The sequence below is a fragment of the Caloenas nicobarica genome, chromosome 2, assembly GCF_036013445.1.
Source record: "Caloenas nicobarica isolate bCalNic1 chromosome 2, bCalNic1.hap1, whole genome shotgun sequence".
Taxonomy (NCBI): Eukaryota; Metazoa; Chordata; class Aves; order Columbiformes; family Columbidae; genus Caloenas; species Caloenas nicobarica.
In genome coordinates this window covers 54,147,360-54,172,968 of record NC_088246.1, presented here as the reverse complement: position 1 = coordinate 54,172,968, position 25,609 = coordinate 54,147,360, and the positions used below count along the sequence as shown (strand labels likewise).

Here is a 25,609-nt window from a genome sequence, read left to right as displayed (position 1 = left end):
GGGAAGGAGAAAGCCTTCTCTTGGAGATAAAGGGCAGCTTTCACCCCCATCCCGGCTTCCACCTTGCTCCATGCTGCATACGAGCGACACATTTGAGGAGACACACAAGTTACATGGGCCAGAGGTCATCTGCTACTGCTTTGTCCCAAGTCCCCCTGGAATATAGTTTTCCACTACCATCTGCCAGTTGCTGGATTTGTACATCTGTCTTTCCCTAAAAGTAACCCCCTCAAAGCCCCCTGACAAAAGAATAGATGAAAACCATGGATTGGAGTGTTTAGGAGCACCCAACTTGAAAACTTTTCTCCCTCGTTTCAAGCCACATCTTTTTCTCTCTTTGTTTTCTCCTGGCTTACTCCTCCTGAAGTGAGCAGGAAGACTTGATTATAGACTAGGCACAACAGAAAATGTTAAATTATCTATCTAAATGTAAAAGCACATGTTAATCTACAAGCATTTTCATATCAACTTAGTGTGATACTTTTTTCCCTTGGCTTTGCACAAAGAGCCTTGGCACGATGCTCCGACTCCACATAGAAACTCCTTTTGCCACTCTAAATGGAATTATTCTCTTCCAGCCTCTTAGGTCTCCTCCATAATCCCCCTAACCTTTGCAGGGGCATCAGGAAGGACGTTCACATGAGAGCCATCTGTCAGGGTAGATACAAATCCCAGACTGCTTTGGGCCTCAGAGACTGCTCCAGCCTCAAAGACTGCTCCAGCCTCAAAGACTTCACTCAGCAGTACAACAAACACAGATGGTTTCCCTCTTGGACCCGGGACAAATGTGCTGCCTTTCAGGACATGGTAATGATTTTCCTCAAGTACACCTTCTGTTTAAAAAACATGAACTATCTATATGTCTGAGTCTGTGATAAATGCAACTTATGCCCCTATATGCATATTCTCCTATATATATGTGAAAAATGTAGATGTTTATAATAATTTGTCTGAAAAGTTAGGCTCATTGAGTGCTGGTTTCAATCTATTACACTTTTAACCTCCACAACTTAAAGGGAAACCACCAAAGACAAGTGTTGACTGTACATCAAGCAATCTGATAAAAAACCAGCACTGCAGATTGATCTACTGGTAGAACTGCTCTGGCTGCAAAGTAATTTATTTCATCAACCATAGCCTGTTTTATACCTGTGCCAACATTTATAAAGTGACTAAATGAATAAATTGGTCCTTAAAAGATACAATTCCTTAATTCTTCCTGTATAAATTCACTTTGGGCATGCACATGCTTGCAGTGGCTTAGAAGTTAGCATAAACCTGGACCAAACTTTCCGTACTGTGAAGTACGCTTTCACACAGAAATAAGCAGCAGAGCCTGAAGCTGGGCTTAAGCACATCAGGATAGTGTGAGCCGTGAGTTTGCTTATCTGACAGGAATATTATCTGAGATGTAACCACCTGCTACTGCATAGGGAAGCTGCTTGAGGGTGGATTATTAACAGTTTTCAGATGCCTAAGACCTGTTAAAATGAAATCACCCTTCACTTCCACCTTACCAGCACTTCTTAATTCATCTGAAAATAGTGCCAGGGGTTGCAAGTCAAATCTGAACAAACCATAATGTAAGGAGTTGAATACAACCCCCCACAGAACCACAGTGAAACATCTCCATATATACCTTTCATTGTATACTAGTTTTTAATGCCTTTCATGGTCTTCTGCAGTAGATATGGAATATGCAGAAGTGACAACTATGTCATCTTTAGGACAATGAGCCTCTTGGTACTGATAATCTGATTTTTTAATCTGAGATCTGATTTGGGTCTTCAGTTTGGCCAGATTCAAAACGAGTTCACTGTGAGGAAAATTACAGCCAGAAAATAATCTTTACTAGTTACCACAGTGGGGAAAAACCAGCTGTGCTTGCATTGCAAAACCAACAGTAGAACTACTATCACCCAACAAGCATGACGTCAAGGGGCACCATGCATCTCTCAAGAAATCACTTTCTTGTGCTGTGCTGAAAAGCTTCAGTAAGCTAACTTTTTGGTATAGGAAAAGAAAGTTTAAACAGGAAAAAAGTATAAAAGGAAGGTCGAATTCTCACTGCCCTTCAGGCTTTTGAAAATGTGATGTTTGAATTACAAACCAAGCCAGAAACAAACACAAAAATAAAAAAGGCATCAGCAGGTAATATTTATATCTCCATACAGCACATATGCGTGTGTGTGTATATGTATGTTTTGTATGCATATATGTACATATATGTGTGTATATGTGTTTGTGTATTTATCTGGTTTCGGTTAGATTGTCTCCTCCTTTCCCATCTGTCTTCCAAAGCACTTGCCTGGAAACTTTCAAACGTGCTTATCTTTAGTTACATGAGTAGTTCCCGAAGTGCTGATGGGAATACTCGTGTACAAGAGAAGAGGGTTAAAGTGCAGATTTATTACAGACTCAGACTATTTTCCAGGCTGTGTTTGTGAAATAAGTGAACAGGAAGGATTAGAAAGCTGGAAGGAGTCCTAACCCTCTTACAAACAGGACAACAACTGTAAGCATTTAAAAGATCAGATTTGGGAGTGAATCCTCCGTCACACTGGTAATGTGACAGCCCCTCTGGAAAGGCTGACATACAGCTCCTGACGCAGTAAAAGGCTTCATGGTACCTGACAAATATAGGGGGTGACTAGGGCTGGATGTGTGATATTGCTGAGTGTGATAGGCCACTTTCCTCATGAGTAAAGCTGTTCTGTAAAATTCCCAAAGCATCCTGGGGATCTGGCGACTAGAACAGGAAATGACTTTTCTCATCCTCAGGGAATTTTCCCAGTGCTATAAATGACTGACTGACTTTTTCAATCAGGGCAAAGTGTGAAAAGGCAATCCTGGGCTGATTTTTCAAAATATATTCCTGATTTGAGTGTTTTGTCACATCAATCTATTTTTCAGTGATCTCATTCTGATTTTTCTGAGTTCATAGGAAAATATGAAATAACTTGTCTTTCTAAGTAAAAGGCATTTCAGTGTAAAAATAGAGGTTTTTAAAAAAAATTAAAATTCACTGCAACAGAGAGGTCTTGACAACATTAAAAGTAAAATCAAAGTTATAGGAAAATGGGAAACTAATTTCTTTCTGAGCAGTTTGGAGAAGCTTTGGATTTTTTGTTTTGGTTTTAGTTTTTGTTTGTTTGTTTGTTTTCACTTAGAAATCTTGCCAAAAAAATCTAGTGTACTTAGGAGCCTACGGCTCATTTTTTCAGGAGCAATTTAAGTATTTATGAGCTTGGTTTTAAAAAATGGGTCTCTGAGACACCTAAACACACATAACTCTGTGAGGTAGTGAACGTGCTTGTCTCTCACAGACGTTGATGGGGAAAGCTCACAGTTCTTCCAGGTGGTGTCTTTAGAGCATTTAACATGCTTGGCACTTTGCAAAACCACACCTGAAACAAACAGGATCTAAGGGTGCTGCACACTTTGCCAGGCTGGGAATGAGAACTTCGCCCCTTTGGGCCTCCTGTACAATGTTATTTATGAAAGAAACCTTGACCGATTTAAAGAACGCAGTGCATGCCAGTGATGTTGAATTTCAGTCGCTGGGTGGGGGAAAAGAGGTGGAGGAGATATAACCACAACTGTGAGCAGTCACAGTTTTTAAAGGTGTTTTAATAAAGGGACATAGACAAAGGCGTTTTTGTTGCAGATGAATACTAAGAGAGGGGCAGTGTCCAGTCCCACCACTGAGTAGAGTGTTTCGCCCAGAGTTTTTCCAACATCAGGCATGTTTGTATATTTTTCCCTCAGTTGAAATAACAGCTCCATCCAAAGGCATGGGCTAAAATAGGAGAGGCCGGTCTCTACTGGCAAACAACTAGCAGCCACAGAAGACTCCCTACCTGGCCCCATAAATACCAAGCTTGTATAACTAGTTGTGGCTAGATACATACACAAACACCACAGTCATTGCTGAACCTCAGCTCTGGAGACGGTGTCCATCACTTTCAGCGCTTATGGTGCTGCTCCTAGACACGTGCCCTGCCTCCTCGCTCCACTTTTATCCTCAGCTCTCCCCTGGGTCCCAGACGGCATCGGCCTCACTCCCTCCCCTTGCCATTATCCTCACGCCTCTTGACTTGGCGGCTGCAGCTCGCCCTTCGGCTCTTTGCTGAAGCTTTCGCATCCTCCCCTGCTTCTCTGAGAGCAGCAGCGTCTGCGGCTCTGGGTCACTGGGCGGGAAAGATGCCTTTGCCTTGAGGCGCTGCTGGTCTCGCCCTGTCCTGTTCCCTCGTCTTCGGCCTCAGCAACTCGCAGAAGAGGAAGGAAACAGGGCGACAAGCCACCGGCGCGGCGCGGGAACGGTGATGCTCTGCCCCAGCCTCCCGGAGGACGCCTGAGCGCCGCGTTGCCATAGCGACGGCTCCCGCGCCTCCCTAGATAAGGCGGGAGCATCAGCTGCAACCCCAGCTCCAGAAAGGTCCCGCTCCAGCCGAATCGCACCCTCCCCACCGCCTCACACCGCTTCGTAAGTACTTCATCAACACCCTTCCCTCCGCCTGGCTGCCTTTTTTTTTTTTTTTTTTTAATTTTATTTCTTTAACAGCCACCACCACCAAAGCAAATCACCCATGTCACCCATGGGGAGCAGCAGGAAAGGGAAAGCCCCACTCTGTGGGGAGGGGGCTGGGGATGGTCTCACGCGTGGAAAGCTGGGATGTGATCGCACTGAGGCTGGAATGCAGGGATGGGGTCACCGGGGATGAGAGTGCTTTGGAGAAAACTGCTTCAACTAACTTTAACTGCTGGGACTGTTCACAAGCAGATAATACAAGCCAGCAGAGTGGGAACTGGTATCAGGACTTTTTATCTCACTACAAAGGGTTGGCATGTGGGAGGGTTAGTTTGTACTTCAATTAAATAAATAAGGGAGACTTTGTATTTTTTATTATCTCCAAAGACAAAAACTTTCTGATCAGGACGTGTGCAAATGTGTCTTACATTTTTTTTCCATCAATCAAAGTTTACTTCTTGTTTATTTTTGTGCTTTGTTTTGTTTTGCTGGGGTTTTTTCGGTTGGTTGGGGTTTTTTGTTTGTGTGGGATGTCTTTTTTTTTTTTTTTTACAAGTTTATGGGAGGTCGTGGGAGTTAGACTACAGCCCAAACAGGCTTTTGAAGTAGCCCCCAGAAGCACACTGTGTGTGAGAGGAAGCTGCTCCCAGACAATTCCATGGGATTTCTGCATCCACACGATTAGTAGCAAAAGTTTTGGGTGGAGGGAGGCACCTGGATCAGGCTTTCAAATATCTAAGTGTTTCCTAGGGAGTTCTAAGTATGCTTTAAAAAAAAAAAAATCGGACTAATCTGACAAGAATGCCTGGAGCCTAGTGCCCAAATAATTGAAGAAGGAACTCTGTTGAACAGCATGGGGCCATTTTCTGTACCCTGGAAGACATTGCTCCAATACAGTAATGTTAAACATGTAATGAAATGTGTAGTGAAAAGTTTGGAATGCAAAGCAGAAACACCCAGAATCTATTTTTAGGGCATGTATTTCCCACTCTGACTGCAGCAGACAAATTGTTCACAAGCTTTGTTCACAAGATTTGCCCAGAAATTCATGGTAAAGGGGCTGGGACAGGACTGGGGTATGAGTAAAAGTGCTTATTGTCTGCTAAAGGACCCAGGGTTGCCTGCTGAGTGCAGGCAGAAGGAGCTGAACACAGTCAGGTGTGGTACCATTCCCCTTGGCCCCTGAGATGTTTCAGATGGGCTCTGTGGTGGGAAGGTGGGTGCAAGATGACTACACCCAGATGATAGTGTCTTATTCCTTCTTTACACCTTTGTAAATTACTTTGTGCAAATAAGGACATGTGATAAAAGGAAGGACAGGTCTGTCTTTGCCTCCCATGCAGGTTTAGGGAGGGAAGAGAAGAGCAGGTAAGGCTGCTGGGAGCCTGCCCATCCCTCTTTGCTCATGCACTTATTGCAACCAGACAGAGAGGGGCAAACCAATTAAAAACAACAACAAAAAAATCAAAACCTGTCATGGAGGAGATGTCACAGAGGATGTGGGAGGAGATGCGCCAGTTTCAGAGGGCAAACCCTGATGCCTGAGCAGCTCTTTGGGCAGGGTAGCGAAGTGCTGCCCTCAGTTCAGGCTGGGCTGTAGCTGTTAGAGCCCAGCCTCTGCCTCATGTCTGCATGGAGCAGCACACTGTAGGACATTCTGACTTGTTCCCATTTCCAGCGGTCGAGTGCATCCGCAGCAGCAAGGCCAGACCCATGTGCACAGGGATGCAGACAAGCATGTGTGCATGCTGTTCCACCCCAGGGCCCCAGCTGCCTCCATTTCTGCTCTCAAACTTGCCTTCTTCCTGAAACCAGAGAGCTGGACTCAGACAAGGGCTAGGACAAGTTTATATCAGGAGGATAATTCACTCCAGGCTGCCCATAGCCTGTTTCAGCTTTTCAGACCCCTTGTAACAAATGCCACTAGAAGAAAAGCAAGGGGTGAGACACAACTTCCTCCAGCCCTTTGACAAGGAATATGTAGCCTTGCACTGCAGTGATTTGACTGCCACCAGAATTACGTTGTTCATGGCAAGCATATATTCTTATGAAGTGCTCCGGATCCAGAAGAAGATAGGTATATAGTATCATACAGGCTTCTGCAGCAACATTATTATCAACCTACAAAAACCCCCCAACTTATTAAACTGAAACTGCCCGCTGCCATCCAACAAGGATGCTCTCAAGAGTACAGTTATTTATGTAGCATCCTTGTCAACATGTCAATGTTGGTGGTTTTTTTGTTTTGTTTGTTTGGGTTTTTTTAATGATTATGCATGTCCTGCAATATAGTGAGTGTTTTTTCTTGGGGATTTTGTCAATTGTGGAAACAAAACATTCCCTTGAACAAAAAAAAAAATCCACATACTTATGGGCAATACCACATAGAATACTGAAGTACTCAGAAGCACAGTTTGTGGAGACCTTACAAAGGGCCAGTTTACAAATTCTAAGTATTCAACATACAAGGGAATGACATGTGTGTCTCACAAGTCATGCCCTTAATGTACAATGGTGAGGACTACTGACATCGGTGCCCATTTAGCCCCTGTAAACTTGGATAAGAGTTGCAGATCAGAAATTCATTTGTCCATCTTATAGGTAAGAACGAATGCCTACCAATAACTTATTTGAGAACTGTGTTGTGCCTTGAGGCTGGATACAAATATATATAGGTACCTAATTTCCATGTAGCTGCATAGCACCTACGATCATTCAAATCCTGAGAGCAGGCAAGAAGTGCAGGTTTAACTTTCCCCTAATCCAAAGCCATTTCTGTGCCTGGTTCAGGATCAAATGAAAAAAGTCCAGCTCTTTAGTTTTGTTCTCAAAACTTTAGTTTTCTACCTTTCAAGATAGATTTCTCTCATGAGATTTCATTTCAAGTTGGTTTAAATGTCACATGATGAGATGGCCTCAAAAGATTCACATTATTTTGGTAGAAATATGTATGTGAGAGTAGCTTTGCTGAATAACCCCTAAACTCTAGCCTGATTATTTGAGACAAATATCTACATTAAACCAAATGCACATTAAAATAGGAAACGAAAACTAATTTCTTTATCCATCTCTAGGCAAAATATTTTTACCTAATGCAAGAATAGAACTGGATGTACTGGTGGACTTCTTGATGAAGCCCCACAATTTAAGCAAAGAAAGATTATTATTATTTGGATGAATGTGTGTGTTTTAAGACTATTTTAGTGAGTGGTGGGAGCTGTACATCTACTTTCTTTGAATAACTTTATCCAGGCATTTTAACCAAGCCTATACGGCAACTGAGGTTTATGAAACAAGTTAACAAGTATTAGAGTGTGCTTTAAGCTACCTTGAAATCCATCAGTACCAAAGGTGATACCTAGAAAGTGAAAAGTTCAGATATTTACTATCTGAATCGCCATCTCCTACAAAGGAGTCTTGCTGTTATATGACAGTGACTTAGCAGGAGGACTAGTCCACATGAAACTGAAGTAGCTTTTACTTGTACCTGCACTTTTCAGTCTGCCTTGTCATTCCTTGCTGTTCTCTGTCTGTAAGTAGAGCCAATCCTATTGAATGCTGCTTTTACAAGGAGCAAATGCAAAACCATGTAGGCAAAGCTAGAACTTGTCTCTACCTGTAGGGAAGCATTTAAGGTGTCTCTATCAGCTCTGTCTTTTCCCAAAAGAGACTCCAGGTGACTCCTTTAGGCTCTGCAGGGGGGTGGTACAGCCTAGCCGCACTGTACCAAATTCTCAGGCTAAATGACTATTGAATATGGAAAAATCTATATCCATTTCAGGAAGTGTCTCCTGCTGAGTGTGATTTAGAGCTCCACTGTAACTACTACAGTTGCACAAAGGATGAATGCGGCTCATTATGTCAAGAGATATCACAGAGTGCAAGCAAAAAACCCAACTTGGTCCATCACATAAATAGCAAGCATTACCTCCCAAGGTGACTGACAGCAGCAGAGAGCACAAACCGTGCTTGCATGGAGGCTGCTAGGAAAAGAGTTGCACTTAACATGGGAAAAATCCAAGAACGTGCTTGCATTTGTAAACACATTTAATGACTTCATACAGTCCCCATAGCAGAGTCTTCCTTCCCACGTGAATCGGTACTGGGGAATCTGTTTCTTTAGTGGCGGGAATTGATTTTAGTGGTTTGGGAAAGCACCATTATAATGCTCACATACATCACCTTGCCTTTGAACAAAAGCTCTGTGTGTGATGCACAGCGACAGGATGTAACAGCACTCACAGTTTCGCATATCATTTGCAATATATATACACCCAAGGTACATTTTAGTAATCTTTCTCTTTTTATTCTTTTGTCACACAGACTGTCACAATGTGCAGTGTGCAAACACTTTTGCAAGCAAGGCAATGCTGGCTGCAGGGCAAACTTATTTTTTTAAAAAGGGGAGGGTGTCAGAAGCTAGGCTGTAAAGCCATATTTTAAAGCACTGAAGATGCCGAGGGCTTGGCATCTGTGACTATGAAAATGTGAAGACAGATCTAAGAGATTTATTTTAGAATACTATTTTTTTTAACTACTCTATTAAGAAAAAATCATTAAGGAAGTCTCTCATAATCTGCATATACCAGTCCCACATTAAGCGTTTACAATGCTTATTTTTTATTAGGTGAAAATCGAAGAAAAGTTAATAATATTTTATAAAGAATTTCCAGTCAGTATAATTGACTACCAATTTTACATTTAAATTTTACTATCTGTTCTCAGCTCTTTTGCCTCAAGATCTGTTCAAGACAAGTCCATAGTGTCTTAAATGGTATCACTGATTTTATTGAAAACTTTCTAAACAGAGTACCCTTCAGAAAAGAGCATTTTCCTTGCAATCATAATATTTAGCCAGTGTGCCTTAATCAAATCCAATAAAAATCAAATGGCACTGAAGAAAAAACCCTCCCTCAACTCACAAAATGCAGTGTGAGCCTTCATATGGTCAGATAATAATTTGTTGTTTTAAATAAAATTATAACTGCTTCATTTTAAGCCATAGCTATAGCTTATTTATACAGTGGATAAACAGAGCAAGCATACCATGCTAAGGTGCATTCAAAGATTTCTTTATGCAGAGTCTTTCCAAGTGGAAGATTATTTTTTTCTGTAAATTCAAGCAAAGTCTCCAGGCAGTATAATCCTTTAGTACAGATGTGAGGCTGGACAGGGACAGTTCTGCAGCGAACAGCAGGAGGTCAAAGCCCTTATCCAGGCCTGATTCAGTAAAGTATTTATGAATCCATAGAATTTTACAAATTTTTGTGATATTTGAATACTGAAGGGTATAGGAGTTAATCCCATATGTACATTATGAGTCAATGTTCCTGACCTTTATTACTGTCCGCCAGTGTTGCTTCACTTGCTTTGAAGTCCCTGGAGTTTAGGACATGTTTTTCCATTCCCTGAAGAATTAGCTCAGTGCACAATTATAAGTGTGACCTTTCATATTTTGTTTGGCAAATATTTATGTGACTGGATTTTGCTTGAGGATTAATTGTTCTTTTATAGATGCAAGTTTAGTCATAGAAATGAGGTTAACTCCCCTACCGTTCTGTTTCTTGTTAACAACTACTGCAATTTACAGATAAATAAGTAATTACCTCCAGCAAGAGTAAAACAAACAGCTACAGTACAGTTTCCTATTTTCCCATTCGCCTTTTCACTGTTTTTCTCCAGCTGCCTTTTCTTTCACCTTTCTCTTTATTTACCTTTTCTTCTCCACCTCCTCTCTATTTCTCTGTTCTTCCCAATTCCTCCTTTCTTTTACTATTCATGTTGTCTCCTGTTTTGTTTTGGTTCATTTTTTTTTTTATCTTCCTCATTGCCTTCCTCCTCCCTATGAGGCAGTCACAGTCTGTTCTTGTTCCCTGAAAATGGAGAACAGAGGTTGTAAGAGACTACGACAGCTGTTTCTGGCTGAGTGGAGATATCCAGATCACTCAGATCTTACCTTCAGGTTGAAGTTTTTTTCCTTTAATATTGCTCTGTCATTCTGAAAGGTTTCTGCTAAGCAACTGTAGAAATGATCAGCAGTAAAAGAAGGGTCTAATTTCCTTTTTCCTGTGATGGCCTCTGGGGTGACCCCAGGGTGACAGCGTTTGGGGGATACTGGGGGAGCTCAGGTAGGAGGCTGGGCTCCAGGACCACCTGCAGCAGTGAATAAAGGGGAATAAAACCAGCCAAACCGGCAACCCAGTGAGGCCTACAGAGCACGGGCACTTAAACACCTTTGTGAAACAGGCACTCACACCCTTACCAAGGTGATAAGTCCACTTCATGCTGGCTTGGGCATCTGTGGGCACTGGCAACCTTCCAGAGGCAGCACTCATACCTGGGTATTCAGTGGTATCCAAGCTCTCTTAGAAGAGCTGGACTTGTAAGATTGACTCAACAGCATTCATAATTAAAGTTGTATTATACGATAAACACCAAATACAAGCCTTAGTTTACAGCTGAGAAAAAATGGAGCAGAAAACCAGAACAAAACATCCTATTTCCCAGCATTTACATAGCGTATGTGATAGCACTTTCTGTATGATTAAAGTCTGTATTCTTCTGCAGAGCCAATGCATTTCCCATGCTAGTGTGGGTTATTTACAGGAAGGTAGGTGGAAGAAATGGAGTATTGCGTGTGTAACCAAGTCAGTGAATAAATGCATCTCTTAGCATGTGTGAGCAAAATCAGGCCAGCAACCGCCTAACAGAGAGCAGCTGGAAGACAAGAATTTCTCATGGTCTGGCTAGCAAGTGGATATATAACACCAATATGTCTTTTTTATGTCATGCCTTTTTTTTTTTTTTTTTTGGTGTAGTAGTTTCAAAGGGGGAGAAAAACCTGTTTTGATGATGTCAACAGAATGTGTTCAGCCACTTGATATCCCAGAAGACAGACTGGACAAGCGAGATTCACACTGTAACCATTTAGGTAAGTGTTATTAGATGATGTCATTGCAGTAATTAGAGAGGTGTTGTCTTCACATCATTAGGTCTTGTCCAGTGTCCATTTTTCCCCTCCAGCAACACAACTGAGCCCTCATGAAACTCAATAGATTGCACCTTCTGCTGACACTTCTGCTGCCAGATGGAAAGACAGAGTATTTTTCCCACATATAAATATTAGCTGGAGCTCTAGAGCAAACTTAATTAAAGAGGAGAAAGGAGAAACAGTCACTGTTCTTTTCCCTGGTAGAAGAAGTAGAGTAGTTTCTTTATACCACAATAAACTGGAAGCTAGGATATAGCTGAACCTTCCCTGAACATTTTTCCATGTACAATTTCAGTAAAAGATTTCAAACACTCCTTTTGCTTCCACTGGGGTGACTTTCTAAATACTTTTTCTCCTTCATTGTCAATCTGTTTTCTCTCATGAACCTCCTTCATACATCACTTTTGCACTGAGAGTACCAGAGGCATCTTTGCTCCACTACACTGCTAAATACCAGACGTCATACTTGATAGATGTGATTTTTGCATATTCATGGTCTTTGCCTCTGCTTCAAATGCTATTACTTCACTCCCGCCTTGCAAAATTGTCATGAAGATTTAGCAACCCAGAAACAAAAAGCTATTTATTTGTTGTTACCCTTGTGATGACAATAATGAAACACAAATGTGATTTCACTCACTTGTTGAAAAGAAAAAAAAAAATTCTCACCGCAGGCAAGCACAATTTTATAAACTTTGGTTTGTTTATCTAGTCTGCAAGGAAGGTAATCTAGTTCTGCCTCTGCCACAAGGCATTTCCAGCCAAGGGCATCACTTCTACGATTGCTGGCATACCAAACATAATTGTTCCATAAAATTACTTATTTAAATAAGTACAGAGCATGTACCATCCTGCAGTCAAGAAGCTGAGGTAGCAGAAGGTTAAATGAGCTCATTGGGACCATGCAGAAAGCCGGTGAGGGCCAGAAAAAAGACCTCACATCTTCCAGGGACTTCACCAGGTGGTTGTCTTTCCCATGTCTACTTGCAGGCTTGCAGACATACGGCTGCCTCAAATGGACTGACAGAGCCTGGAACAAAGTCCTGTTATACTCAAGTCTGCAGTCAGGGTCTGGGTGGGGGTAGAGGACCCTGCTGAAGCCAAACAAGAAGCTATTAATAAATTAAAGCATTGGTTTGCATGATGGTACTAATGACAGGCTAAATTCAATATTTTCTGCTTGCATAAGCACCCAGAAATGCAGATCCTTACAGAAAAACCAAGCTGACCATCTGAGTCATCTGAGTCGAGGCTTGTTTCAAGAGAAAACCAAAAATCTGGTGTAATGTTATGTAAATCAAAAGAGAATACCTTCTGCTCAGCAGCTTTGGAAATAAAGCGAACTCTTGAAAGGAACAATATACTGGCTCAGTTTACCAACACTTCAGGCTGACCCCACACGCATAAACCTTTCCTTCACAGAAATGCTGTTGTAACTCTTGAAGACAGCCCGCGCAGTTAGCGCTGGATGAAACAGGGATGGCCATGGAACCTCTGCACTTGATGGTGCAGCCTTCCCTATGCCATGGAACACACAGCTGCCCACAGCCCTCACCCTCTGCTTTATGTCTACCACCTAGAAGCAGAACTACCACCTAAGTCACTTGAGTCCCACATAGTATGGCACAGAGGCCTTTTGTACTGACTATTTAAGAGATGTTTATCCACAGGCATTTTAATCTATTTGAATGAAAGAAGTATTATTCAAGCTTTTCTTTTCACCACCTGGTTTATTATTTTCCTTCAGTTTCAGTATGTACTCATTTTTATTTTTTTTCCCCCCAGAGGATCTTTCAGAGCAGCTGATTAAGAGCTGTGACCTCAAAAAGAAACCAAGAAAAGGTAAAACCATCCAGGCTTCCCAAAACACTGAACAGGAGCAAAAAAAGCCAAGGAGAAAAGACACACCGGCTTTACACACTCCACCACCCCTAACAGGTGAGAAGTACATCTCTTGACTTCGAAATCCCAATTCAGCTGAGGGGCCTGAATCTGCGCAAAGGTCCAGAGACCTTCATTCACATATGTCCCCTTGGAGGTGGGCAAGAACACAGCTCCACACCATGTGCACCTGGGAAGGCAGGCAAACAGAGAGGCTGAATTTCTCAAAGGAATTCCCCGTTAGATGAAGGATTTTCTCACAGGGTCTGGGAATACCAAGGTGAGTGGGTACGTGCTCCTGAAAAATATGTTCCCTTGGAGCTTGTAGTCTTAATGCCTTTACATGAATAATTATGTGTGCTTATCTCTACCTGCTGAGAGTTCAGAGAAGGGCAATGAAGCTGGTGAGGGGTCTGGAGCACAAGTCTGAGGAGCAGCTGAGGGAACTGGGGCTGTTTAGCCTGGAGAAGAGGAGGCTGAGGGGAGACCTGATCGCTGTCTACAACTACCTGAAAGGAGGTTGTAGCATGGAGGGTGTTGGTCTTTTCTCCCAAGTAGCACGTGACAGGACGAGAGGAAATGGCCTCAAGTTGTGCTAAGGGAGGTTTAGATTGGGTATTAGGAAAAAAATTCTTCACAAAAAGAGTTGTGACACACTGGAACAGGCTGCCCAGGGAAGCAGTGGAGTCAGCATCCCTGGAGGTGTTTAAAAGACGTTTAGATGAGGTTCTTAGGGACATGGTTTATTGCCTGAGTTAGGTTAATGGTTGGACTCAATGATCTTGAGGGTCTCTTCCAACCAAAATGATTCTATAATTCTATGCTAGATGCTCAGATTAGATCTGGTCCAAAATCAAGAAGGATCCAGCTCAGTCCCTGCACTTTCTTGTGCAATTTGTACCCAGCGCTGAAGGGGAGGCTGAACAGGAGTAAGGCTGGGAGGAGGTGGGAGAGGCACACAAGGCAGCTGCAGGTTGCTCCTCCTAGAAATCACAGGGCTCTTGAATTTACGGGGACTCTGGCAGAGGGCTGGTGTTCTGGGAAGCCAGAAACCACTGAAGCAACACAGGGCTCCTTGTAGGATGCTCCCTGCTGCTGCGCATCTACAGACCTCTGAAGTTCAAGAGCCAAATGCCACCAACCTGGGGAAGGGAAGAAGGAGCAGGAGTCTGCCACTGAAACCTGACTATCTTCCAAGACCATCAGCGGGAATAAATGTTTGTCGCTTCTCTCTGCTAACAAGCACTGCTTGTTGTGTTCTCTAGGGAGAGAGCTGTGCTCTTGTATCCACTGCATTGAGTTCTTCTTCCCATGCTGCACATACACAGAGGAGTTAGCCTGTAACTACTTGCATGGTCCCCTGCGTATCCGCAAAATTCACCAAGTCAAAAACAAGCAGCTGGGATTTTCCAGTGTTTGTAATCCAGATATGGATGTTTGACTTTATTCACCTCTCACATATATCTGCCCCTCAGCAATTCTCTTTTAAGGAAGAGCGGCTCAGAGGCTGGAGAGGTGCATTTTGTGCCCACAGTAGCCATATCATAAAGAAAACAGCTTTACTAGTTTAAATAGGCCATTTCTGTGGGGTCACATTGCTCCCATGCAAAGGCTTGAATATCTGTATGATTAAACTACTTTGACAAGATGTCTAAGTTTCTGGAATAGAAGACTGCACACATCCTTACCATGATTTCTGATGGGCTGCAGTTTAGTCCATTAAGTACAGCTAGAAGCCAGGTGGCCTCATAACATCATTGTCCAAAGCCTGTAGGATATAATTGACTTGGAGGAGATCTATACCACTGCAGAACCTGAAGAGTAGGTACACTGTGCAGAACAGAACATCCACTCATGCAGCCTTAGTTCAGAGTAGTCATTGGGAAAGTTACACAGGTGCAAATTTCTTTCATGTGAACAAAGCTAAAGTGGCTGGGTTTTTCTTTTTTCTTTTTTTTTTTTTTTTTTTTTCTTGCCTACAGACATACTTTCAGACTTTTCTGATAACCTGTTGAAAAGATATGGTATCACAGAGAAGCCACAGAGAGAGAGAGTGAGTACAGGCTCTCAGATCACCGGACTGGAGCAGAAAAAGCCCAGGAGAAAAGATACACCTGCAATACACATTCCACCCTTGATAATAGGTAAGAAACTTAGGTAAAGGTGCTCCGAAGAGGAAGCAAAATGTGGCTACTGTCAGAGGTATGCTTGGAAGGAGGCTGGAAGGAGGTTGTTCTGCCCAGTGTACTTAGCAGTTCCTGCTGAACTGGACCTACTTGGTCAAGGTATATAATAACAGTAGTGGCTCATGGAAAGTCTTTTCCTTATTCCCTACCCATGCTTTTGGGATAGAAGGGAAGGGGAGTAAGAGAAGACACTAAGTCACCTGATTATCTCTTGGAAACATGATCCTACTTTTGTGAAGGGCCAACTACTACCCTGCTTTTCAAATTGAGCATATACAAAGTGTTAGGTCACCAGCACTAACATAGCTCACACTGCCTCAGACAACCTGGAGCAAACCTGACCTGATTAACCCCCGCTTAACTCCACAGTCCCTGACATGCACTGAGAAAACCAAGCTGGGATGAACTCACTAACAGCACCTTATAGACAGTTCTGTGCTTCTGGCATAACACACAGTGCAGCAGCTAATTTTCTTGGCAATCATATGAAGTGGGCCAGCCATATTTTGGTTCTAAGACCCTTTGTTTGTTGAGTTTCTTATATTCCTCTACTACAGAAGAGCCTCAATTCATCAATACTTCCAAACATCTTGGAAGATGTGAAGCACTGTATAAATGTTACTTACTAGTGCTAGCTAAAGATGCAGGAAATAGTGCAAGTTTGCATGCTATGCACTGGCCCTTTCCAGATCACAGGATGGAACAAAAAATGAACGAACAAATGAATGAAAAAGAAACAAACACACCCCATATTCAAAACTAGTGTGAAAACTGGAAAATACTGTTCCTTTAAAAATCTCTCGTCTCAACCAGTTCTGCAGTGGGCTGGCACTACTGAGCAGTGAGGCACACTAGATGAAGAGGTCTTGAGACAGATACTTTGGTGCTGAGTGACTAAGCAACAGCAGCTCAGTACCTCAAGCACCTGAGCTTCAGGTACACTTTGAATGGAATTTCCAATACATCTAATAATTATAAGGTGTGCAAACAGCTTCATCAATCCAAATAGGCACCTGTATTTGTAGACATCTCCTTTCTTTGTGAATCTGAGCCTTCATAACTGACTTAAACATGTGTAAGAATTTTTTTCATGTAATCAGTATGGGGGTCTCAAAAGCAGAGAGGAGTATGACTAAGTTTGCAGGATCACAGCAGCAAACGGTCAATATTAGTGCCTTGCATATTGATCTGCCTAAGGAAAACACATTTTTTATTTGCTCATTGAACTCAATAGTCCCAATGGCTTGCGGCATCAGAGCTGCTGTGAGTCACTGGAAACCTGGTCCAATCATTTGCTGGGGGAAATGAAATTTATCATACAACTTCTGACCCCAACTGCAAATGCTCCACTTTGAAATATTCATTATAGAGCACTGATAATGAACTGCTTATAAAATTGCTGGAGGAAATTATCTGACATGTTACATGACAAATAAATTAGGTGGGAAACAATCGTACTCTTTTAGGGATTGATTCAGAAACAGAAGCAGAGACAAAATTTGTCAAACCGTTGGTAATAAATACTAGTCTGGTGTATTATACTTGAAGCCAACCCTTCCTATGGACCTTGGAGAAGAGATGAGACATTATTTTGGTCAGTTTAAAAATACTCCCAAGAAAAGTTGCCTTTGGCCACTTGTAGCACTTTTGAAGATGCTGTGTGTCCTTTGCACTTCAGGGTATACACAGAGAAGGAGAATCTGGAAGTGGAACATGTTTGATAGAAATCAAAGGTGAAACATGTGAAAGTGAAGCTGAGAGACTTGACTCTTGTTTGGTTTAAATGTAATTGCCAGTTAAGAGGATGCAGCAAGGGTGAATTATTTCCTTGACCTGTCTCAACAACACTCTGGTTGGATTAGCATCTAGTCACTACTTCATGTTTTGACCTTAGCTTTAACTAGCTCAAGCAGGCACTTAGGGAAATAAAAATCATTGTAAGGGACTTCACCTTCTGCCTCCCATGAAGACTTCCTCTTTAACCTTTAATAATTTTCAAAGTGAAAAGAAGCTAATACAAGTTACACGGTAACAGAAGCATGTTGTAATCCTGAAATGATTCAGTCATCAAAACCAAAAATGGAAGAGCACAAACAAGAAAAGCACAGTGACCTTCAAACGTGTGACAAAATTCAAACCGTGTGCATTTGCTGTTGCGGAATGATTAAAGCTAATGCATTTTTCAGCTATTTGTAGTTATACCCCTGATGACACTTTCTTGCCTACTGGTGACGCCACCTTCCAGCACTCAGCATGGATTCAGAGCAGCCTGCTAGATGCTGCCTCTCCCTGCAGACAACTTTTCCAGATCCTATATTCTGGGTCCATTTTCCAGTGGTTGACCTCCTGTGGCAGACTTATGTCTGTACCAGGGGAAAAGGGTGGGTTCAAATGCCTGAATTTCATTCCCTCCCTACTCTAAGGATACATATTTCCTTTTCGAGATACATACCAACATGAAGCGTTCAGCTGGTTGGAATTTGCCAGCGGTGGCTCTATGACTTGCTGTGAAAAAGTGACTCATTGTGGCTGTGGGCTGGTCCAATATTTACTACTCGTTTACTTTCAGGGTTATCCCATCAGGTAGCAGACAGAGCACAAACAAACGGCGCTCTTGCGGAACTGCTGTGCAAAATAGAACCTGAATTATAGACTTGGAGACCTGAGAAGCCCCGGCAGGGCTCCATGTGCTAAATAAATATAGACCAGCCTTTCGGTCCCTGTCTCCCTCTTATTAGCATTGCTGCCGTAAGCGGCACATTCAGTGCTGTGTATATCCCTTGTGATCTGTTAATGAGGATTGTCCCCATTTCTAACATTTTCCCTTTAGATCCCTCCCAAACACCACTTTCAGATGCCAGTTCAAAATCTACATGCAATTGTTTGTAGTTACAGAGCTTAATTACTAGGTTATCTTTTCAAGCAGCTGTCCACACAAATAGCTTTGTTGCAAATGTAGATAAAATAGCCGCTGTGTTATCTCTCACTATTTTGACCAGCTGGCTATCAGCACTCTAGGATGGTCCTTCTTGGGTGGCCAGAGAGATTTTCTATCGCAAATAAAAGCAAGTCAAACAGACCGTAACAAGTGATGAAAATTCATATATCTACAGGATGGCACATGATCCAAGTGAGAAGTAGGATCAGATTTACACCTTGCAAGCATCCAAGGGAGCTGCTAAATTAGGATCTAAATGTTACTGTCTGCAGGAACCCATGGCTACCTGTTGTCTGCAGAAGGAGACTAAAGAAATCAGTCCTTAGCCAGCTTGAATGTCTAAGCCTGGGCATCACAAAGCTCTCCCCTATGAGGGTCTGACTCCTGAATGTATTCAACCTTCAAACTCCTACTGAAGTGGCATAAATAGCATTGTGCCATGTGCGTACAAATGAGCCGTGAACAGAGGTCTCTACCAATGGCCAGTTCCCCTTCAGTCAGCCAACACCTTGGCTTTCAGAAGGGGTTAGACCAGGAGACAAAAATATAATTGCACTTCTAACGTTTGGGTTTTTTTCTCTCACATGACAGTAAATGATTTGAATCTGATCCAAAGCCCATACCCAGCTCTGGGACAGTCTATTGCCATCCCCACTTAGCAATATATTCAATTAACTGAAGTATTTCTGAGAGCAGTTTAGGCCCGTGGATTTGAGCAAAAATGTAAATATATCTGTAAGTATGGGAACGTGGCTCCTGAAATGCGGCTCATTAGGGTTTCTTAATCAGATCAGAGATAACTAGTAAACCCACAGTTTCAAACCCCAATTCTCTCTCATGCCCTAGAAAACTAGTTAAGGTCAGTCCTTTAGGATAACATCAAGCCCCTCAGTGAAAAATCTGAATCACACAGGAGAAGTATAGCAGTTTAATGTCACCTCTTGCCCTTTTCCAGTGCAAGGGATGTGACTGGAACACTCCAATACTCTTCCAATCCAGCTGCAGGAGTTTTCTGTAGGCAGTCAAGGGGAACTGGTGCCATCTTGGTGGTTTTCTGTTTTACAACCCAGGAGGAGTGGCTTGGATCTAGGTGGCACTTGGCAAATGGTTGATTTAATCCAACATCCGCCTCTGTTTGAGCTTCCTAACAGAAGCTCTCATGTCTTTGTGAGCTTTTGAGGTCCTAGTCTCTAGCTAAATATTGCAGGAAAGCTAAGCGATTTACTTAAACGGTAAACAGAGAAAGTCCGACTTACAAATGTTACCTAATTCCTAGTCCTACTCAGCCCTTTAAACCCAGAATTTCCAAACTACATTCAGTAAAGCACACTTTTCCCACAAGTGATCAATGGCATGATACCAAAGAGAAAAAACGTTTGTGTTATAGAAAAAATTCTAGCTAAGACATCCCATTTGTATCCTCTTTCCACTGTTATGCATTAAAAGTCTGATTTTAAAGGCACATGGTTGTCCTTGAGGCTGCTGATGATCCATGGTCTGGAAAGTAAATAACCTGCAGCTCTAGACTACGTCTTCCTCGGAGCTCTGAATCCTGAACTCTGCTGGAAACCTTTGGAGTTCATCAGTCCCAAAAGTGATTCATTGCTAATGATGCATCATCTTGCGATGGACTGTGGCATGCATCTGGCATGCCACTGATGTGGGTCCAGCTAAGAGCCAGGAACCTCTGCTTGGCTGCTACCTTCCAGCTGTCTCTAGCATCTGCTCTATAAAGGCTAGTTTGTGTGCTATAATCAAGCTATCAGTGTTACATAAACTTACTTTTCCTTCATCACTTCACAATTAAAACAAGAAACACTATCACAAAGCACAGCACAGCTTTATTTAGCTGACATTCCTGATTCTGTATTCCCAAATTTATCCAAAAGACAGGTTAGCTCTCACCAAATGACCCGTTGTAGCTTCATTGTAGCTTCACACTTTAAGCATATTTTAGCTGCTTTCCTCGTTCCTCAAATGCTCCATGAAGAAAAAAATAACAGCAATAAAAACTCCACCCTCCCCTTAAAAACAACAACAACAACAGCAACAGCAGCAACAACAACACACCATGAAGACAACAGGGAAAAAAATGGTATTTGCTTAAGTTGTCTATATGAATAGAAGTCTGAGTGGGGAACATTTACACCCATCTCCATAAAATGGCATAATTCTTTGCAGATAACAATGGTAGTTACTCAATTGCTGCTTGAACAAATGGAGTCCTTTGTGTTTCAAAATAATATTCATTCATGCCTTTCCGTTTATCTCATGGTCCCTCTGAAACCAGCTAGTTCACAAGACCTGCATATAAGTGAAGCAGGAGCTAACTTAAATTAAGGGTGGTATAGGTTACTATTTTCATTAATTCATCACCTCTTGAAAAGATTCCAAAGTTGAAGAAAATCTTCCTGTGTGGTATTGCTCTATTTTCAGAGCTCGTCAAGACTGAAAGCCTTCTCTGTGAGAGGGCTTTCAATGCAGAGGGAAGCAAAACAGGTTGGTTTGACAGAACAGCTCAGCTGGTTAGTGCAGACTGAGAGTAAACAGCAGGAGACCGAATTAGGGACAGATTTCATTGATATCAACCCAATGGTAACCCTCATCCTGTTTTTAGACTATGTTAACCTCCACACCAAGGAATGTGGCCATAAAATATCTTACAGGTCACTTGCTCTCTACTGGGAACAGGCAAAACCAACACAATATGTTAAAACAGAGATCAAAAACATTTTCTATCTAATGCATTGTCCTCTCTTCCCACAATTAATTTAATTTCCAATAAAGAGAGCAGTTACAGTAACTGTGATATCTCAGTATTGCATAAAAAGCCTCAAGATCTGTAAGGGGTGGACTTACTGTTTTAAGTATGGGAGACAGAAAAGAGAGAAAGAGAGACAGAGAGAAGAGGGAAGAGGCAGATACGTGTGGAAAGTATGATCCACAACCTCTCCATATAATAGAGAAGGACTTTGGAATATAGTAGAGAAGGACTTTAGAAGAAGGCAACACTTGTACATGGAAAGATGCTTCACATAGCATACCTACAGCTGATGAAAAGGTTTCCGGAATCCACATGGTGTGCTCAAACTGTGAAATCAAATTCCTTTCAATAGCATGGCATAATGTTCTTCAGTGCTTTCATGATAGGGATGACATCTTGTTTATCTTCTAGGATGGTTAGGCTTGAAAGCTTGTTAAGATCCCAAACCTCATTAACTCATATACTGGTTCAAAGCCTTCAGTAACATACTTGAGTGTTTTAATATTGATCCTAAACCAGTTGCTTTTGCAATTTATTGGTACCATATCACTTCAGTGGGGATGGCACTTGGCATGTGGGCATCCTAACGTTGGTCTCTTTCAGCATCTGCATTGGCAAAATCTAAGTAATATTGCTGTATACATATAGAAAACAAGCATGCATACACATGTTCACATAAACTGATTTAGTCACAAAGATTAATCACAGTATTTATTTTATCATGCAAGCTCTTTCCCTTTATTAGCTTCTCAAACCCTTTTAACAAACAGGTTCCCAGGTGAAACTTCAGTGTCTCTTTTCACAGACAGCAGAAATACACTGGTTTTAAGAGTGTCTGATAAATTTAGCTAAAAATGCAGTGATACAGTTCTAGTTCATTAAATATCAGGAGACTGATGTGCCAAAAATAAATGCAAAGTAACTCCCATGATGTTGGAAAACTACATTAGGATCAATAAATTAGAGAGAACGGAAAGATTCTTCTTATGCTGATATTTTCTAAAGAAGTACTATTCTAAATCAACTCCTTTTCTTTTTCCCTTTCTTTCTTTCTTTCTCTTTCTTTCTTTCTTCCTTTCTTTCTTTCTTTCTTTCTTTCTTTCTTTCTTTCTTTCTTTCTTTCTTTCTTTCTTTCTTTCTTTCTTTCTTTCTTTCTTTCTTTCTTTCTTTCTTTCTTTTTCTTCCTTTCTTCCTTCCTTTCTTCCTTTCTTTCTTTTTTTTCTGTGTGTGTTTTTCTGTTTTTAAGGCACTAAACTGCTTACAGAAGAAAAGCAAACAGTGATTATGGAAGATGAAGAAAAGGATGGAGACACAATCCCCAGTTAAGATTACAGTGATATTTCCAATAATGCAGTGTAAATAATTCTGGGTCATTCAAAGTGGCAGCACATAGGAAAAACAGTCCTTTCATTTTTATAAATAACAATTTTCTCAAGCATGCACTTGAATTTAAATTATCTTCAAGTGCTTATCTGCATCTCATGAAATCCCAGCAAGCATCATAGGAAATGATGACAGAAATTTCACTTACATGTGGGATTGGAAGGATTCTCTTGGTGTACTAAAAGCAGCTTCCCAGAATTTTTGTCAATGATGAATCCACCTCAGATCAGAACTATCTTTGTGTGGCGTGGTGATAAGGGTTAACATCAAGGACACCACTAATCCACTGTACCTGGCATGAGATTCCAGAGCGGTTGGTAGCACAGGGCCGTAAAACATCAACTAATGATCCAAATTGCATTTCTTTCCTGACAATTCACCTCATTCAATCTGGTTTCCTCTGCTGGAATAACATTGACCACAGTGCAAATTCCATATGCAGAGCTGATGGGATAGATGGAAAGAGTGGGAGGGCAGGAACCAACTCTGAAATGTCCCCGAAATGCAAAGCAAACACTTCTGCTGCCTCTATCTGCTCCTAACTTGTATTTGTGACGAGAAAAAGGCAGATTTACTGTAGTACAAAAACTTACAGTTAAGGACTGTCAACACGGACGCATCAAACAGGACAGAGCTCTCAGAAGAGGAACATACGGGAAGTGCAGCACCTGCCTCTTACACCAGAGTAGACTATGGAATTTTTTTCTTTCAAAGGTTTTATTTTTGGGTTGGTGAAAGATAAACTACTTGAATAGTTGATCCTTGTACTCCATATTTTTTTCTTTTGATACCTGCTTTTTAAACTGAGTCCTAGGTTGTCAGTTAGGAGGGGCTGTAACAACTAAAAATCATAGCGGGGGAGTAAAAATTGAGTAAAAGGAACAGTGTTACTCAATGGCATATATATATGCTGCAAGGTGGACTAGCACCACACGCTTTTTTAAATAGTTTACCTCATCGAATCGATCAAGAATTGTTTTCACAGCCAGCTACAGCCTTCAGCATTTGTACAAACAGAGATGGGTACTTGTAGAATATTATACAAAATAGGTAGAACTGGGTAGTTTTGTGCTTACCTTAATAGCTCTGTGTGCTGGATGGAGCAGCACTGCCAGCTGGAGCCTTAGGTACCTCAGCAGAGAGGTTAAAGATTATCTAGCCTGGCAGACTGAGTTTAGTTATCTTTTAAAAACCCTTAGGGAGACAGCTGAGGAGCACACCAGTTTGGATTTCATTTGCCACAGTGACTGACCCAGCATCTTTCATGAGAACGCAGTCCATTCTCAGATATTCAGCTTCCAGATGTAATCAACAAGCTTATAATAAATAATCATGTATTAAAGTGTACAAGAAACCAGCTGTATTATTAATGGGATGCCTGATACCTAGGAGCTGTATTTTTTTTATTCTGTTAACCTGTCAGTGAGACAAGATCATAGTTCATTCAGTAAAGTGTGTCACAGCAAGCATAAGACAAGAAATATGTGTGATTCAAGTCTAGCTTTACCAGTAAAGTTGGTGAATATTTTCAGTGCACAATACAGCAAGAGTGAAAGCGTGGAGTCCTGAAAAGAGTCAAATGAACATCAGCAATGGATTCTTTATGAAAAAGTACGTTTTTAGACCTCAAGGCCCGTAACAACACAAGGCAGGAGCACAAATCAGATGTGAATGACTTCACTGCTCCAAAGAGAATTTGCTTCCAAGCCTGGCAAATGCTGACGCAACTTAATGTGAAAAAAAAAGAAAAAAAGCAGCATTCTTTAAGCCTAGCACGGTATGTTCTTCGCCAAAGAGGAGTTATGGTCCCAGTGACATCTTTGATGGCACAGCAGCCTAATTTACCATCCCCGTATAGATCAACTTGAAGCCCAGCCATAAAAATGCTGCAACATACATCATTTGCTGCAGTTCATTTAAAATTGCATATTCATAGCCTGGTAATTCAGCATTTACTGTTTTTCCATCCAGGAACAACATGAGTGACTAAAAAGTAATTTTTCACTTGATCAATTAAGTAAATAGGAGTTTTTACAATATTTCTGGGAAGCTATGCAATGAATTGTTTCTCAAAGCTTTCATCGGCCTCATTGCACTCACTGAAAGTGTTAAATGTTACTTGGAAATAAGATACAAGTATTTTCAAATCAGATAAACACTGTCCCTTACCCCCAAACAAAGCATTTAGGAGTTGAAGAATTGTGTGTGGACTGCACAATGGCATCGACGTGGTTTATTTATTTTATTTATTATCGTTCAAGGCTCTGAACTCTGCCTTTAATACTAGATAGTACTAAAACTGCACAAATTACTTTCCTAGGCAAATGGCTGGAGTCGGTGTGTTCTGGGGCAGAAACGCTTTTGTAGCCAGTGTCCCCGAAGGTCCTCCATGGCCATTACAGCAAAACCAGAAGGAAATGGAAAACACAGAAACAGGCTAAGCACTGTTAATACTGGGATGTTCCAGACTGAAGTCACATTGTCTGCACATAGGTATTGACTGCTTTAGGGGCTTAGTAGCTGGCTTGCATTCAGATATTTAACTGGAACTACATCTCACTCCAGAAGTCTGCACTGAGCAGGACAAGCAGTCCAAGGCTTCTGTGGGGTAGAGGGCATGAAGTGCTTCGATCAGTGAACTGACTGGAGTTGGGATGTTGTTAGTGGTTAACATTTTTGGAGCGAATTCTCAATTAACCTCTGCCTAGAAACTAAGGGACAGGTCTCCATATACAAAAGAATTGGGACAAAGGGATGTAATGGACTTGCAAGTTTCAACTATGGTCCATAGGTTAAGTGATTTGCCCAGCTAAACTGCAGCAGAAACAAATCCAAAGCAACATTCATGATACTATCACTAACTCACACTATATTCACAGATAAAGCAGCATTTGCATGCGTTGGGTTAACCACGCTCCCATTGAAATCTTGTCTG

The 25,609-nt window shown here is 41.6% G+C and overlaps 1 protein-coding gene across 1 annotated transcript; it reads left to right on the top strand.

Annotated features, from left to right (window-relative positions):
- The first annotated feature begins 4,374 nt into the window (after positions 1-4,374).
- Positions 4,375-24,317, top strand: PPP1R17 (protein phosphatase 1 regulatory subunit 17). Its single transcript, XM_065629440.1, has 5 exons — positions 4,375-4,486; positions 11,350-11,462; positions 13,308-13,460; positions 15,386-15,547; positions 22,538-24,317. The coding sequence occupies exons 2-5, from the start codon at positions 11,381-11,383 to the stop codon at positions 22,615-22,617; spliced, it is 477 nt and encodes a 158-aa protein (XP_065485512.1). The 5' UTR covers positions 4,375-4,486; positions 11,350-11,380; the 3' UTR covers positions 22,618-24,317.
- Positions 24,318-25,609: the final 1,292 nt, after the last annotated feature.

Excerpts from the sequence above, each read along its gene's own strand:
- PPP1R17 (XM_065629440.1), top strand. The coding sequence starts at position 11,381 with ATGATGTCAACAGAATGTGTTCAGCCACTTGATATCCCAGAAGACAGA. Across the intron at positions 11,463-13,307 it reads TTCACACTGTAACCATTTAG|AGGATCTTTCAGAGCAGCTG; the intron begins GTAAGTGTTATT and ends TTTTCCCCCCAG. Across the intron at positions 13,461-15,385 it reads CACTCCACCACCCCTAACAG|ACATACTTTCAGACTTTTCT; the intron begins GTGAGAAGTACA and ends TCTTGCCTACAG.